The sequence below is a fragment of the Prorops nasuta genome, unplaced genomic scaffold, assembly GCF_024137725.1.
Source record: "Prorops nasuta isolate Cenicafe-Biocafe unplaced genomic scaffold, Cenicafe_Pnas_1.2 PNAS00002, whole genome shotgun sequence".
NCBI lineage: Eukaryota > Metazoa > Arthropoda > Insecta > Hymenoptera > Bethylidae > Prorops > Prorops nasuta.
In genome coordinates, this window is record NW_027116799.1 from 3,477,823 (window position 1) to 3,495,934 (window position 18,112).

Below are 18,112 nucleotides of genomic sequence, written 5' to 3' on the forward strand. Positions count from 1 at the left end.
TTGCTTAACTGGAACTGAGCAACGTTGCTCAAGGACGGTCTTAACCCCTAGATGCCCGTACTTTTCCCATGAGAGTTTTCACATTTTTTGTTCCACTCTAATCTATGTACGTAGGTGTGTATATAATTAGTAGAAACTGCGAGCTGCTTCTGGTCAAACACGTGCGAATACCCTGCTGGTCCTCCAAAGGTTAACAGGATCGTTTACCGACCGATGGTAACTCTTGCAATATGGTAAACAATCGAACTTGCAACTTATACTTGGTATATTTTAGAGTAAACATACTTTTTACTACTTTTTACGATTTTTGGATCAAAATTGGTTGTATTTTGTATAAAAATTAGCGAGTGTAACAAATACTTGATTTGTTCACGGTATATTTTTTTTGTTTTTTATCAGTCTTCATAATACGTTTTATTTTCGGAAATATAACAAATCTGGCAAAAGTACTCTTCTCCCCCCCCCCCCCCCCCCCCTCCCGATTAACGGAACTCGAAATAGAGAGCTCACTACTTACTCACTTTGGCAAAAATTTCTCGTTTCCTTAAAAACTAATCTACAATTGAGCAAAATCACTATCGATCCTCATGAAAAAATTACATCGTTTGCCTTCCAAATATTTAAGAGTTAAAAATCCAAGAATCGCACTGTCTTATAATCCTCGCGACACAAAAAACCTCGCGAAAGTCAAACTCTCGACACCTCGCGACACATTTCCACCGTTCTCAAGTTGATTCGAAAAAACCACTCGATCACGCGAGATCAGTGTAGAAAAAATGTAAATAAACATTGATAAAGATTTCAGTATATATATAGCTTTATGTTAATAACAGGAGAGAATTAATTTTCAACGACCCAATTTGGCGAGCGTGAGGAATGCGACGTGCTACTATACGAGATATGTAGCATATACGTATGTAGTTACAAGGAATCTGGTTTAAATGGATAGAGCTGCTAACCGATATTAATGTCATGCCGTCGTGCGTTCATGAGTGAAAAGCTGCTATAGCAAACAGGTATATATAGATAGGCTCGTGCGGCCAATGGAGAATCTTCGAAATATGCGTCGAGGGAGATATGGGAAAAGAGACAGGAGAGAGAGAGAGGGGGGGGAGGGGGGGATCACATGGGGTGGTGGAATTTGAATCTCTATTATGCACACTATATATATAGAGAATAACCGTTGGTGGACGTGGTTCATTGGCCAAGCCACTTTGTCGCCTTGAAGTCAATCGCAATTGTATATATATAGTATAATAAGTAGTGGTGGTACACGCTTAAACCTCCCTCCCCCCTCCCACGCTCCCCTCGAGTCTCCTCATAATTCAATCACGTCTCTCGCCGGCCATAACGCGACGAAGGATTGTTTCACGAGTCTCAAATGAAATGAAACAAAGAATCTGTGCTGAAACGACGCAAGACAGGCTACGTAATTCCACCGGGCAATTTCGCTGCTTTCCTCTACGCGCACCTTGGCTCGAGCCGCACACACCAACGCCATACGCGAACCCCGTTTTCTAGACACAACCGTGTGTGTCAGTGTTACTTTCACTCGTCCGGAGGAGTACGGACGTAAAGAAAACGTTGCAGTCGCATGTCAGGGCTCTACGTTCGTCGATTAGGTCAGCCTAATCGACGAACGTGCCCTCCGCGCTTCGCATTTCAATCGCTCGATTCGATATCGACGCGACGAGTAGACTTCTCCGAGGGAATGCATAATTTTTCTAGCTTTTGTCAAAGGAGAATTTAAAAACTCTCTCCTTGTTAGTCTTATATAGGAATATTTTGAAATATTTGTGCTAATTGATTTAATCATTACTGCGATTTTTTTTTGTATTATTATTCTCACGCATCGAGGTATTAATAGTGGAGAATGTGGAATCGGTGATAAGAAAATCAATATAGGGAGAGGGGAACGCGAGAGTGAGAAGAAAAAATAATAAGCATTGTGATTTGGAGAGACAGCGGTTGGGGGTTGGAGTATAGGGATAATAAGGAGATTGATTGGGTGTATATATATACATATGTGCATGGTAGAGTAAGAGAGAGAGAGAGAGAGAGAGAGAGAGGTGGATCGATGCTGCGTTATCAAATCACATTCTCCACCTTCTCGGTCGTTTCCCCTCGGCTGGCGCCTCTTCCCCCACCCCACCACCCTCGCCAGTCTCGCCTCGCCTAGCAGCGGTAAACCTCACCTAAACACATACACACACGTGTCTTTACGCGTGTATTTACAGCACTCGACCGATACACGCGAATCAAATAGCCGGTTACGTTATACGTCTTACTGGAAGACACCATCAACACACCAACGCAAAATTGTACGCGCATGTGCACGCGTGTTCCGCTTGGCCACCGTAAATGAAAATAATGCCGTCTTTCTCCCGCAATGCACTTCACGACACTCGTGCAAATTTGATGTATGCGATATCTGGGAAATATGGAAAATTTTATTTTTTTATTTTTAACGCCATCTCTTTACGCGAGCCAATGGGAATGGAGCAAAGAGAAAAATGAAGGAACACGCGTGACATTTAAAGGCGAAGAAAAACACGTGTTAAATTAGTCTTAATGTCCCATCGCGCGTTGCGTGGAGAGAAACGAAGCATACGCGAGCTCGACTCGCATCTCGCGCGATCCTTAACGATTCGCGTTGTTCCAGTTAGAAGAACGTTTACTTTCTCATTACAGCCGTTTCGCAATATGCTCGTAATCTTAAATCGCTTCAGCTCGGATCATCAACTTATATACAACTCGATCGGAGAAGGAGGAATGCCATGGACAGTTATATATACATGTATACAACATGCTGTCCGGTTGAATCGTGTCAGACCGATAGATTCACACGTATATATAGAAGCAATGAATTTCAGATTAAAATTCTCGTACCAATTTTCTTAGTAACCTTTAATGAAAAACTTGTAAGAATCGCAAATGTATTCTCTTGACACTCTCCACGCTTAATTACTTAATTAATATAATTATTCAACAAGGCAGAATAAATTAGATGTACGCGAAGAGAAGCGAGTTAACGTGATAACAAACAAAATAGACTAAGTTAGTAGATAATATTTATTACAAAAAAAAAACATTTCTATGAACTTCTTATCGGTCAAAGGTCACTCCAGTTATTAAAAAATGGAAAATTTGAAAGAAATGTTTAATTCTTAAATTTTTACTTAAAATATATATATATAAGAAAATGGCACGCAAGACTCACATTCGCAAAATAACAATCTTTCCAAAAACCCTCAAGTTTAACACGAGTTTACAATATATACTATACACACTTACACGTGCATGTTAGACGCGAGAATAAAACAAACTTGCAAGACTATAGCTGAAGCAAACGAACAAGAGCATCATTAACAATAATATATATACATATACATATTATCAACACGACGAAACACGTACGTATCAGCAAAAAGATTTATCAAGCCTCGCTTTCTCTCCTAACTCGGTCAGTCACCCTTCCGTCTCTTTATTCCGATTCGCGAGCAGCTCGGAAAGATAAAGATAAGGAGGACTCTTTGTACGTGAAATGACGACTGATAAATCTCCCGATACATCCGTAATGAAGCCTCGGCGCATCGATGGCGACAAAACTATATATATATATACACAAACACAATAACACTTTGGGTATGCGCAGAAAAATTCTTCCTCGCGACAATCAGCCATGCAAATATTTGTTAATTTCCCGAGGCAAGATTACACAATTAATAATTCAGTCGATGAAGAATTAGTCGGATCGCGGATGAACCTTTGATGATGCATCGGCATCCCGGTATAATTTGTTCAAGTCGGTCAATCACCTCATTCTTCGAGCTGGGTAAGAGAAGGCGCTGAAATAATAACGACTCATGGAGAGGCGGTCAGTGACTCTGCGCCGTAAGGCGACCTCGGAATTTCTCTGTCCGGTATACTCGCGCGGGATCCCTGTACGAAAATAAAAAGCAATAAATAAGCTCCAATTTCTATACACGCACATGGGATTACATTATATTATATACTGCTACAGTGATCGAGTATTTTCCAATGTTAGTCGTGTGTCAGGATGACTTGGTCATTTTTTTATGCTTCTCAGAGGTTCGCGAGACTCCGATAGTTTCTTCATTCTTCGATTATCGTATACATTTTATTCGTGAGATTTTTTTCTGTGGCAAGGTTTGCAGGGTTTAATTGGTTTTTGGATCGAGTGGTTTTGTAGGATGACAAGTTCGCAGGTTCCCGACGACGGTGCGATGCGACGATGCAGTTTAAACGTAGCTTCGAGTGTCCAACGCTGTCCAGTTGTCGAGCGACGTGAGACGGACGGAATACTCGTGGTTTCAAGTAAGTTATACGAATGAGGGGGGAGGGGGTAGGTCGTTCAATGCACACCGCAACTGCCCGACTCTGCCAGAGTGTCTGCCAATGCACAAAGGGAAATGCCTCAAAGGTGCACCTACTGCAAAAGCACTGCATAAATTTTCCAATATATACATAATCGACATTTTCCAATTTTCTACTTTTTTTACTCATTTTTCTTTCGTCACATATTTTACTGCTCTTGAAAATCTATAAATAACTGTGGGATTTTAAGGAATCTCTTTGTGACGATGATAAAATATGTGATTAAAGATGAAAGTTTTCTGTTTTTTTTTTAATACTAATTTAGAGAAGGTAAATAAAAAATTAAGTTTTTTTGTTAAATGCATCATTCTTGAAATTATATGGGATTACGAACACCCTGTATACGCGGTTCATGAGAAAGGAAGCTGGTGCAGCTCGTTCGCATCAAAGACGTATTGTTTTATCTCGAGTTTGGAGAAATAGGAGACAGAAACGTGTCAAGGCGGAAATAGATAGCTCGCGGGAATTGCAAACTGCGAGGACTCTCAGTCAGGCGTATATATACGCGCGCCTTCTTTCTCTATACCTTGCTCCCTATCAAACCCTCCCTTCTTCATTTTATATAATACACCGACTGATATAACGTTAGCAAAAAACGAAGAAATTACGAAAAAACGGATGAAAGAAAAGGAAAACTCGTAGACGAATTTTCTTCTTCGCTCGTAATACGTTTCTGCACTGATAATACATTCTGATCAAGGGGCAAAACAAAAGTCGTTATACAGCGTGTATATAGAGTGGTATCTGCCAAGAGGTTAAGAGGAGAAAGAGATATATGCTACGTAACGCGACTATCGCTGGAGGAATGGCCAGTGCAATATTATTAATCGATCGACGCAATTATCCAACTTAAAACGGTCATAATAATTGAAATTTTAACGAGAAAAGAACGCATATACTTGACGAGCGAGATAAACAGGCTTCTTGTATGGAAAAAGTGCAATTATGTAAGAACCAATTAAATTAGAGTCTTTGCAGGGAGGAAACTACAACTTTTTCCATCGTCCACTAGGAAAATAGAACATTATTTTGTAATTGGATAAATGAATAAGGGGCTCTAATTCTATATAATAATAGGTAATAGTTTCCAACTTCTTTCTCGTAGGGTTGGTGTTTACAGGAAAGTGTATATATATATATATATATATATGAAGAAGGCAAGAGTTTCTTGATGACGGGGATTAGTGGTGCAGCAAAGTGAAAAGCATTGACCAACGATGTACGGTATAATAAACAAGTGCGACGCGACGCAACGCGACGCGACGACAACAATGATGATGAAAACTGCGTGACGTGACGCGACGCGACGCGACGCAAATCCGTTTCAACGACGCCACTGACGGAGGCGAATCGGCCGAGTGGCAGCAGCATCACCAACCAGCCACATAACGCGGCTCTACGAGTCTACGAAGCTTTCACCATATATATATATATATATATATATATATATATATATATGTATACGGCCTACCGTGCCAACCGAGGCAAAGCAAAGATATAAGAAAGGCGATCATCCGTCTTTCGAGACCGACGCGGATATAAACTCCTGTCAACACTCTGATGAAATAAAATTACAGCTATATATACCACTCGTATTTAAACTCTCCCGCGTAAAACCAACCGCTCTTCTTTAATCTCTTTCCTATTTCTATTTTTCTCCCCGTTCTTCGTTGACTCAGCTATTCCTTACTTTTACACGAGCAATAGCAGTAGATTTACGAACAACAGATTTGTTTACTTTCGCGTGCTGCTGTGTAATTAATTTATTCTTGAAATTAGTCCAATCTCGTGTTGGATTTATCAAGTATTTTTTGATGATTGGAGAGTTTTAGTGTTTTGCAAGTTAATGAGATTAAATTGTTTTTAGTCATTTTCTTGTGAATTGTGTCTTTTGGTTTGGTTGATTTGTTTGTGACAGGTATATATAGGTTATTACAGTAGTTCTGGTCAATCATTGTAATTGAGGTTCGTACAGGGTCTAAGTAGTAAAAAGGTGAAATTTTAACAATAGTTACCTGAGATTATTAGAAAGAAAAAAATATTAAACATTTTTTTTCTATCGCCTCTCATTTTTGAATTATTCGCGTTTTAAGTCAACCAATAGCGTGCCGCCCGCGCGAGTGGGAGAATGTGTTTGCATTGGATATATACATTTTCTACTGTGCGCGGCACGCTATTGGTTGATTTAAAAACGGTAATAATTCAAAAAGGAGAAGTGATGGGAAAAAATGTTATTAAACTTTTGTATTTCTAATTATCTTACGAAGCTATTGCTGAATTTTTGTTGTATCTATTTTTGCACCCTAGCTGTATATCATTCCTTCCACCCTTTAACTCGCAAATTTCGAAATTTAGGCAATACCTGAACCCATATGAATATTTGTCAATCTTCTTATTGGTCAAGCATGCATCTGCAGGAATGATGGAAGTAAAAGGGGGGGGGGGGGATTGTGATGACCTTGTCTTATCGGGTGACTAATGAGAAGCCTTTTTTGAAACAAGTTTTAATCCACAGATTGATCAAGGTTGATATCAGAATTTAAAATGGTAAAGGACACCGAACATTAAATACTATCCTCGAACAACTTAAATTTCGTGTTACAAGAAATAAAATTTAATTGTACACAGAAATAGAACAAGAATTCAATTACCTGCACGATCGATAGAAAGTGTTAAATGACGAATGGAGAATTAATCAGATCGTGACAAAGCTTTCTGTGACCGAAACTCAATTACTATTTGTAGGTTGTAGCTCGATTTTGGGTAATGGGAAGAAGGGCAGGGACTCGGAACAGTCGGTTATCGTTTGCAGCTTCGAATAGAGTTTGGTTCGTCGAGCAAAACTCGAATGTAGCGGCTAGGGAAAGCGTTTCACGGGAGAACCTTTCTCTTTGGCGAGAACAGACCAAGTTGCATGAGAATCTCGCTTTATCCGATGGTCTAGACTTTAGGAAAAAAAACAAAAAGCCTTTCACGTTGACGTCCCTCCTCGTCGACCGAAAACTAATTTCACGCAGAGAAATACGTCTAAATCACATCAATTCCAATAAAGTTTAATCTCGCTCATAATCAAACACCTACGGTACGGCTTGTCTTATTTTCATCATTCCGCGACAAAAAATATACAAAATGCGAGGCAATTAGTTGCGAGTGGATTTTCCTCGGTACGTTATCGTTGAAGCAACAAGATTAAACGTGATAATAAACAGATAAGTCGACTCGTAAAGAAACAATTCGTTGCGCATCGCGGTACAAAAATTTCAAACATTTTATGAAACGTGATTTTTGGTCAGTGCCGTAATATTCACGTGGTACAACTTAAGTACGGATTTCTTAGCCATTATGCTCTCGTCCATTAGACTCTACCTATAGTTTCTTAATTCCTGCTGGCTCCTTTCAGTCTCACCACTACTACTTCAACGCTATCTCTCGATGCATAATAATTACTGCACTGATCTAATTTGCCCATTTGCTACTTGACAAATTTCGCATGCTAAGCTATGCTCATTGTACGTGGCCTCAAAGTAATCATTTACATAAATCTAGCCCTATAGCAACGAGAGCAATTAGAGCTAGTTTCTATGTTATATACATATATAGTTTTAGTACACTACTAAAGTACCCTGATTTATCCAACTACTAGAAAGAGTAGAATCGTGGTCACCATAAAGGACACTGAAAAATTATAAAAGCATCAGTCGAAGCTCTTGCAACAACTCTGTTGGCTGATTCACGAGCTAAAATTTGCTTGATTGAAATATGATTTAATTATTCCAAAAAAAGAATCGTGCTTTTAATCGAGATAAACGAGGATCGTGACGAGGTAGACACCGAGGAAATAGCAGATGGATCAAAGTATGCGAAGGAAATAATTCATTAGGATTAAAATTACAGAGTAGGAAAGTATAGCTTGAAAATCCATGTAAAATATAGGTTTGCACGCACACAGGAGGGAGGGCGAAAGAAAGTACAATGAGGGAAAGGAATGATATAAGCGTTAGACGATAGTTATACGCGCGCTCAAAACACCCCACGAGCCTAGTAATGAGAAGAGAAACGTGGCGCCATTGCCACCCTCCCTCATCCCTTTTTCACTTCACTACCTCCATTCCCTATACACTGCAGGATATAAACCATAAACTTGCGAGTCTAGCCGAGCTTCGCAAACGGATATCTACGTTTATATAATTTCCCACCTTTTAAAAATAACTTGATAGTTTTAACAGTTAATTATAATTCCTTTGTATATTATCAATAAGATTGACTTTTGAAAAGAATTATATTCAATGTGGAATATTAATTTAATGTTACAGAGGGGGGTGTAGTTATTGTTACATTAACAAATGTGTATATGTATTATTTATTAAAATAGACGATAATTACAACTCTTTTTTGGTTCCTACAATTTTCCAGCATTTTATCGTAACGAGGATATGCCGTAAGTTACAATGCAGGTAAGAAAATTGTGAGCAAACTGATCGATAAAACAAGATATTACCAAGAAGATACCATCTCTCGAGATTACTTTATTCTAGCATTTTTTATTTCTTTAAATTCAACAATACTATTTCGCATTCCCTCACAATAAAACCAGCGAAAAGTGCAAGTGTAAGTAACGCAACTCTGAACTTCCTAGTTTCCTCAAACTGATTTCTCTTAATTTCATAAACTCCAGCATACAATTAATTATCAACACGCTGTAAATCTACAACAATTTTTATGTCAATGTTAAATATAATTTTTATTTCCCAAACTTGCGTATACCTCGTAGAAGACAAAATGTTCACGCTAATACTATTGTATCTACCGTTTTTAGCTTCACCTTTAGTATTTAGCTTATGTTTAATTCATTCGTATGTACCTGTGTAAATTTATTGAAACGAATGCATTCGCGAAAAGTTCTTTCCGACGCCCTGGAAAATTTAATTCGATGCATCGTTACGAGCAAGACAATAAAAATCATTAAAACTTATAGTACATACATAATATATATATATATATATATATATATATTAATATTCAAACACAAAGTGCTAAACGGATCTATAAAATTTCTAGTATAAACATCAGTTAATCGAGTCACCATTTTTTTCGTTTTTATTTCTTTATAATTATAGTTGGAACGGCCGCGCAAGCATCAACGCTTTATCACTGAAACGCGACTGATCGAATTATAATTCACGATGAATTATTATCTCGTCGAGATTCCGAATAAAAAATCTGTAAAATAAGGGCTACATCCGGCGATTTATCGAGTAGCAGGATACGCGGTTTCGTTGAATAAACACCGCGAAGATTTTTGTACGAGCGACCCTGTCCCACATTTGCGTAGAACCTAACCTCTACTTTACGAGACTCGTCTGACCAGCAGCACCGCGCGCGCATTCCCCGTTCACCGAAACGTCCGTGATTTTCTCCGAGCGAGCGAGCGGGCGATCAGCTTGAGCATGACTACTGCACGATGGAAGGGAGGGAGGGGGGGGGGGAGAGGGGGAGGCCAATCCCGAGACCCGAGTAAGACGCAACGCGACTAACCAACCAACGACAATTTACCGAAACAAGTAGCTTTGCGCGTCATTAGAATCTCTAATACGCTATTACTTTATTATTCAACATCGTTACATCTATATAGATCTATAGACATAGCCTGATAAATAAATATTCATCCCCCAACGTTGGATTAATTTTTTTACAATCTATACAACGATATTGACAAATGTGCAGTGATAGTTAATTTTTGCTGTTTTTTAACCACAAAGAATATAATTCTTAAAATAATTCTACTTATTATGCAACGATCCAATTTAATTTTAGATAAAAGATTGAAATTGTTTATAAAAATTATTAATTGGTGGAATCTTACCTCGTTAGGAGCTTTTAATTAGAATTTTTAATCTTTAAGAATTTGTTGTTATTTATCAATTTCTTTTCTCTTTTTAAGTGGATCATTAATTTTTTTAATATATTGCGTAAGTATGTAATATCGCTCCGTGTAATTTTCTTCTTCCCTGACATCCGCATAGTCTTTAGTGACGTCCTTTATAAATTTCTATTATACTTATATAAACAGGAATTCTTGTTGAACATTTTCTACGGGTGAAAAGTGTCGTCTCAATGTCATTAGGAGACGACTGCGTATTTACCTTGTAGGTCAATGAATTCATAGAAATATCAAGATCCGAGAGAGCTGTTTAAGGTTAATAGCCATATCATTAACCAAAGCATTCTTCAACGTTTCAATTTTAAAATCTCGTTCGCTTCTCTGCCACTCGTCGTTTAATCGCCAAACGAGATCGCGTTTTAAATTTCATTTTTCCGGTGTTAATGCGTCTTCGTTATAAATTTTAACCAATAATGAGATAAAACTTGAAGATAATAGATAAATATCGTTTGAAAGTTTAAGTTCAACGCCCTCTATGCGTTCCGTGTCTATATTCCTTCAATTTCGTTTTGATCGTTGAATTCCACTTAATAGCTCTTATTAAATCCATATTTTTTGGAGTAACGTATCATTTCGCGTTTACGAAATTTGTAACATTTAATTTTGATATTCATTGTACGTTTTCATGTGCTTATGTAAAAGGAAGAAATTCCCGATAGCTTCTCAAGATTTCAGACTTTCTCAACTTTCAAAACTCGAATATGTTTGCAATTAATTTATAAACTTCGTTTTAAAATCTCGATACCCGAAGTAGAGTACACTTTAAAATCCTTTTTAAATTAACCGAATGACAGGTTTTTGATACCCATATACCCGATTAGCCGTCAATATTTACATCACTATTGTAAACTCTTCAAGCATAAGTTACCATTATTAAGATATCTTTTGTTCAACCGACAGAGCAAAAGAACGCATGAAATATCTATGTAACAATCCCTTTTTATAATTTACTATGACCCCTAAATTTTCCCGAGAGATTAAGTAACAATAAATTCTTTTTAAATCAACTCTTATTTTTAATCAGTTTAAAGTTGTAGCAGCGCGAATATACTACCTGTTGTACATGATAGTATAGGGCTAGCAATAAACTGTTAACTATCTTTTATTATCTTTCACTGTGTTTACGCATTAAAAAATTTCAATGCACTCGTTCCGCAAAGCACTCTCGACTCATCTTGAATGACAAGCGATTAATTCGTCGTTGGTTTGGAGTTAAGTATAAGCTTGCTTAAAAACAATGTAAGATATAGATATAGTAAGAGGAGAAAACTTACCTGGATAAGGTGCCCTTGAGCAGCGGATTTCTGTCGTCATAATATCCCACGGATGAAGGCATTTTCAAGTAATCCAAAGAATAGGCACGTGGCACTCGGCACTGACACTACGGCACTGCATCACTGTCGCGTGATCTGTTAGCTTTCCATTCACCGTATCCACGATACACTCGTTCGGCTTCGGCTACGTGCTCGACGCATTGGTCTTCGCCGAGACTGCCCGATAATAAAACCGATGCTTATTCGGTTCGGTACACGTTCCGTCTCACTCCTTCTCCTTTATCTCTCCCTTTCTTCCTCCAGCTCTCTTCGCGCCACAAATGCGCACGCGTGCACGCGCTAATACTCACTCACTCGCGCCCCCCCCCCCCTCCTTCTCTCCTGACGCTAACCTCTAGCTAGCTTTTGTCTCCGCTCCTCTCCTCTTTCGATCGTTCGTTCGCATAGGCTCACCCGATGTGTCGTATGTACTTTCTTCTCTACCTCTTTTAGCCTCGCTTTGAGAAAACTGTGGAATCTACCCCTCCTACTGCACTTTTTCTTCCACTTTCTGTCGAAATTTCAACCGAGATCCACTTCACTTCCCTTCACTTTCCTCCGGGCCGCGCGACTCGATTGAGTTTTTCCTTTCCTCCCAGAAGCAACTGTGTATCATCCGGAGTATACACACACCTGTGGACAGAATAAGATTATATCGTGTATGTACACTACGAGACAATAATTTCTTATTTGAAGTAAAATAAGCTACCGTTTGTCCATCGACAAACCGTTTGTAAATGCAAACACACGTGTGTATATAAAAATTATCGGCGATATGTTTAATGTTGAAAGGTCGATTCGATTTTTAGCTTTGAGGTATGACGAATTTTAAACATTTGAAAATCGTTTCATTGTTTGAATTTGTCTGGTTAGTTAACATATTGGAATGTTATCAGGCGGTTGATAGAATATGGAGAATGTTACGTAAAAACTAACGAATGTGGAATCAGCGGTTTTGGAACGTCAAATTTTCGAATAACTTTTTTCGATGGTATATACGTAGGAGCATATGGTACGGATGATGCGACTCTCGAGTGCGTCCTTTACCACCGACAGGGGGTAGCCTTCTAGTCATCTGTAGACTTGTGTTGCCAAACATGTCATTCGCGTCTGTTATCTTAACTTATCTTGCCTCGCTTTTTACCTTCCCACCTCCCTCTCTCTCTCTCTCTCTCTCTCTCTAGACCGCTTAACTCTATTTCAACTTTCACCATAAGGTGATAAAAAGACACACCCTGTGTCCGAAATAAATTATCATGCTACTTATGTAGAAGGGTGGAGAGGCTAGAATTCCCAAGTTCCAAAAGTGCAAGAAAATCCCGCCGAATTGGCGCTCTAGGCCGTCCGTCTTCGTACTCGCGTACTGATTGGTCGACGAGTGAAAGTATACATATACTATAGTTTCGGATCAATTGCTCGCTCGTTTCGCGTCACAAGTCGCACCGATTAAACTCTCGTCGTAATCTTTACGATGATTTCCAGCAGCCTGGTGTAGCGTGGCTTATTATTCACTTCGCTTCGTTCCATTTCTTTCCGACGAAAGCAGCAAAGAATCGCCAGTGTTCTTGCAGAGCAACAGACGTTGAGAGGCGATAAGTGCAGCAGTGGTTAGCTGAACGAAGAATAGGAGACCAGAGAAAGAAGGGTGGGTGTTTGTGTTTGTTGGATGAGTAAATCCGTGATGCGCGTCGTTTATTTATAAAGTGAGTTAAGAGAAGCCAGAGGAGAATTGAGCGCGACAGAGGTCAAACACAAACGTGTTCAGTTCCTCGCGTACGGTTTACCGTTCGTAAACCACTCCGAACCACGTGCTCCCTTCTTCTCTTTCCATTGGCCGAAACATTCAAAATGGCGCCGAACCCCAACCTGTCAATCTTGACGACTAGTCATCCTACCAACTCTCTTTATTTTAGATTTCTCCTACTTTTTCATTCGTCTAGTAAGCTTTTCTTTCTATCCAAAACATCTCTTCGTTTCCAACAACTCCATAAGCTCTTTTAAATTTTCCGAGTGTACTGTATGTAGTTCTATTGAGCCGTCAATTCCGGAATCTCGAGAGTGTTATTATTACAGATGTATAGCTTTAAGATGAGAAAAAAATTCTCTTCAGACTTTGACTATAATCGTTATTGCTAAATATTGTTTCGTAAATAGGTATTCATTCTGTTGCTACAACAATAAGTACAGAAACTTAAGATGATTAGAAAAATCTCATTAAATATATCAAACTTTAAAGTTATAAAAGTTTTATTTAATAAATTAATTTCTACATTTTCATGATTTCAAGTTGTGTCATTTCAATCATTTTCTACCAAATTGGGGGAAGCATAATGGAAACGAATGAAAATCCTTGTAACGATCTTGCCAACAGCTAAAATCTCGAGAATATCCGGTATTACAAGGACAATCGACACGACATCTACTCACACCGAATCGCTAAAATTTTTAACATTCAGCTTTGCGAATTACTCTATTATTAGATGAATGATTTTAAGTTTAAAGACTTATTATCGAAAGGCAATTATAATTTTGAATATTTGGTAGATCGTGGAACGTACAGTAGTATTTAAGGGAGTGAAGGTATTTGTTGGTAAGATGGGTAACGAAGCGAAAAGTCGGCGAGTAAAAGCGTTACGTGATCCAAGGACGTACGCTAAGCGGGATCGCGATCAACTCGATAAGCGTTAAGTGCAACGATCCTTCCTCTTTGTATTTGTGTACGTGTGTTTATCCCTGCACTAGCCGTGTCACGTGATGTATGTTAGCCCTCTACAACAGTAGCACACGCGACCCAACCCTTTTTCTAACACGCTGTCCATATGAAAGAAAAATGTCGACCAGTTTGCTATACTGGAAGATCGGTACCGTAAGCGCTCCACTTCTCTCTTCGTTCTCAAAAGAAAATGCTGTGGAATCCTACGTGGACTACACCTGATGCAGGTCTTAAACCATCCACCATTTAATTCTAACCTCACTCGCTAATTCCTGGCTCGACTTGATTTGCTTTAATACTTATCACTTCCCCACCACGTCCATTCGTCTCAATGTTATTGATTATTTGCTATTTCAATGGCGAAGGCAGTAAACGCAATATGTATCGTCGAGTTTCTACTTTCGCGCGATTTTCCCCAATTCTGAAATCCTCATCGCACTGTCTAGCTCGTATAGTTCAGTAGAGTGTTTGCGCATGCGTACATGTAGGTTCTTTCGCACTCAGAACTGTACACGTGCGCATGCCTACTAGCTATTCGCGGGGAAAGCAAAGTCGAAAGAGATCCTAATGTAAGGCCGGTATAATCATAGTCAGATCTTACAAATAAGACCGTGTTAAGCATATAGGTTATCTTTTCTACCACTATTAGAAGAAAAAGAACAATCGGTGCTTAAAACAGTATTGTTTATAAGATCTGATTATGAATACTGCTCTAAGAGTAAAAATTCGAATTTCTGTTACGTGTAGTATACAACGTGGCCACCAGGGGGCTAGAAGCGGCGATTTTTGTGGTTACTGATATCAGCCCATCAACTTCGACCTATAAAATGCAGAATCAACGAAATTACCGTCAACGTCAAGCGGCGTATGATGCATCTTTTGTGCATGAAGCTGACGTTGACAGAGCCTATCACATGGCCCGCCGACAGGCCAGGCCACCACCGATGAGAGGAAAGTCATCTGGCACCAAACCGAGCACATCCAGACGTTCCTATCAAACTAAGCGTTTTGAAACACACCGAATTGAACGGAACAAAGAGTCTGAAGCAATTCTAAGTGAAGAATTGAGAAAGAAACTTTATCCTGGAGTTAAGGATTCAATGTCTGCTATGGACAGGCTTGAGGCTTACAACACAATGAAAGCCATTACTATAACTGTAACAACACGTGCTATTGGTTTTTCAACTGCACATATATTCTCGTGCATGTTTCAATTTAATGGAGTGCCGTTACGAGGTAACATTTATCAACTCTATCGAGTGGGATTGGGTCTATTTCAAGCTAAAGTGCAGAGTGCACATAGAGAAGTAACTCTATTGGAATATAACAATGTTTTGAGAAGGTCAGCTGCGTGCTTGGGATCGGACAGTGGAGAAGACAACGCGGAACACCATCTATTCGAGTGCGTAATGTGGAAGGAGGAACGATTGTGTCTATGGGCGGAGGATGAGTCGCCGAGACCGGAGACGCTGCTGGATTTCCTAGTGAGCAAGGATAAGTGGGCGGAATTCCGCACGTTTTGCAAGTTGACTATTATGAAGAAGGACGGCATGGTACGGGAACTGGAGATGAGCGGACGCAACGTAGACTCCAGCAACCGGGAAGAAGCAGGAGGACACTCGTGAAGAGTGGCAAGGGGAAGATGATGGAGGAAGGTCGGTAAAGGCGAAGGTCAATGTGTGGACCTAAGCATCGAGGGTCATGGCATTGCATCTACAATGCCAACGCGAGGGAAAGGTTAGGTTGGGCAACCGACCTAATCTGAAGGGTAATGATGGGCGGAAGGTTAGGGCGATGCATGCCTTCGGTGATTCCGCACTAACCTTCCAAACTAAGCCCAGTGCAGGGGTTTTAGTGGGTAAATGCCCCCGTGATGCACCACCATGCGGGGGAGTCCCACATAACCTAACGCGGGTAACTGTCCTTTTCAGGTCGGTCCCGGGGGAGGTATGCATAAAGCATTTCCCCTTCACTTAAAATAGTAAAAAAAAAGGGGGGGGGCTAGAAGCGAAAGAGAGTCTGGCAGATGGCTGAGCTTGGCCTGTGTGAGGAAAGAAATAAAAGTTTTCTTTCGCGCAGGATCACGATAAGATTTAATTCATTTTTACTGGAGTCTCGGCTCGTGCTAAGTATACCAACGAAAGTCTGGGAATTCTTAGTTGGATCGTTCTTAAGATGTTTTTAGGATTTTTCTACTGTTTGTTGTCTTGTCTGGGTGTAGAGGTTAGGAACTGTACCAAAGTGTTGTTAAGCGTTATGATCATGAATAAGGTAGACTCTATAAGCTGTTATTTTCTTTTATGTTTTTTTTTTACTTTAAGTCGCTACAACGTTGACAGTAGCATCTGATGGAGACTACTCTCTCTGCTATAGTATACTATTATACACACAGTGCTATTTTTCATTATACTTATTTGCGTATACATACGTTTACCCTGTCATTATCGCCCGAACCCACCGAGGTTACGGCTGTCGGCACAAGCGCTTTATCAAATTATTTCTGTTTACTAAAAGTTTTACTTCTCTCAATAATAATTATTTGTTGATCCCACAAGACTACGTAAGATGTTTATCACTGGTGACAATGCACCACTATCGTCCCGACGCGTATATTTTTTTGTTTCTCTTAAAAAAAAGTCTTATGCTTATTTTTTACGAGAATTATGAACAACCTGGCATACAATTTTAAATTATTCACGGAACATTGGCTGTTGCATAGATAACATATAATGAACTGATATAATCCAGTATTCAAGCAGTTTACACGTTCTTTATTGGAAAAACTTTATAGTAAAGTTACATTTTTTAATTTAAAATATCATCTACATCTGTCACTTCGGATATATAAAATGTTACAGTTACAGTGGCATAAATCACTGAGCAAAAAATTAGACAGGCAGCAGATGGTAGATGCCGTAGAAGTAAAACTTGTAAATGTTCTACATTTCACTCTTTGATTAAAATTTTAGCAAAAGATGACGCGTTTCTGTAATTATTACTATTTAGAATGACGTAAGTTTAAACAAAAATAAAAAAGGATTTTTCAAATAATTTCATGATTATTATTTCTGCATTTTAAATCCTTAGTCTTAAATGTGTCTTATACAAAATATGCTACATATAGTTAAGTTCAACATAATTGCCTGGTAAAAGTGAAGATAAAATAGATACAATGATTAGTATTTATAATTTTCGAGCGTATCTCACTTATTTCTTTTAGCACATCCACTGTTAAGAATTTTGACCTACTAGTAAAGTAAGTCAGAGATTCATTCAACTCCAAATAATTATCAATGAATATTTTAATAGCTAAAAATACTACCCAGTTTTTGTTTATCTGCAATGCCATACGCGTCGTTTCCTTCAGCACTAAAATTAAATTAATTCTATTTAACAAATACCTTTTAAAACCTGATGAGAATCCGAAAACAATAATATTACGACAATTTTCTGTTTGAATTTGTCCCACTGTTAAAAATTAATTAACGCAATGCAATAAGGCTAATTAAAAGACACATGGATAGATAAAATTCATTGTTATTATTTTGATCTGAGTTTGCAACTATATAAATTCTGACAATGCCTGCAAAAGAACACTGTAAATCTTATACCCCACAAAAGAGTTAATTCTGCTTCTTACTGAATGAAAAAGCTGTACTCGTTTTTCCAGTTTTTACCGAGATAAGTTTTAATGATACTGTAGGAGTATCGCGCGCATAATGAGAGGGGAAATATTCTTCGGGTTAC

General features: G+C 38.8%; 1 protein-coding gene across 2 annotated transcripts in view; it reads right to left on the reverse strand.

Annotated features, from left to right (window-relative positions):
* LOC136779066 (AF4/FMR2 family member 4-like) overlaps nt 1-18,112 on the reverse strand; it is a 100,102-nt gene that overhangs the window by 81,333 nt on the left and 657 nt on the right. For both annotated transcript variants that reach the window (XM_066736392.1, XM_066736384.1), the window contains exon 2: nt 11,614-12,285. In XM_066736392.1, the coding sequence (XP_066592489.1) occupies nt 11,614-11,675 (62 nt within the window). In that variant the 5' untranslated portion in view covers nt 11,676-12,285. The remainder of the gene's footprint in view (nt 1-11,613; nt 12,286-18,112) is intronic.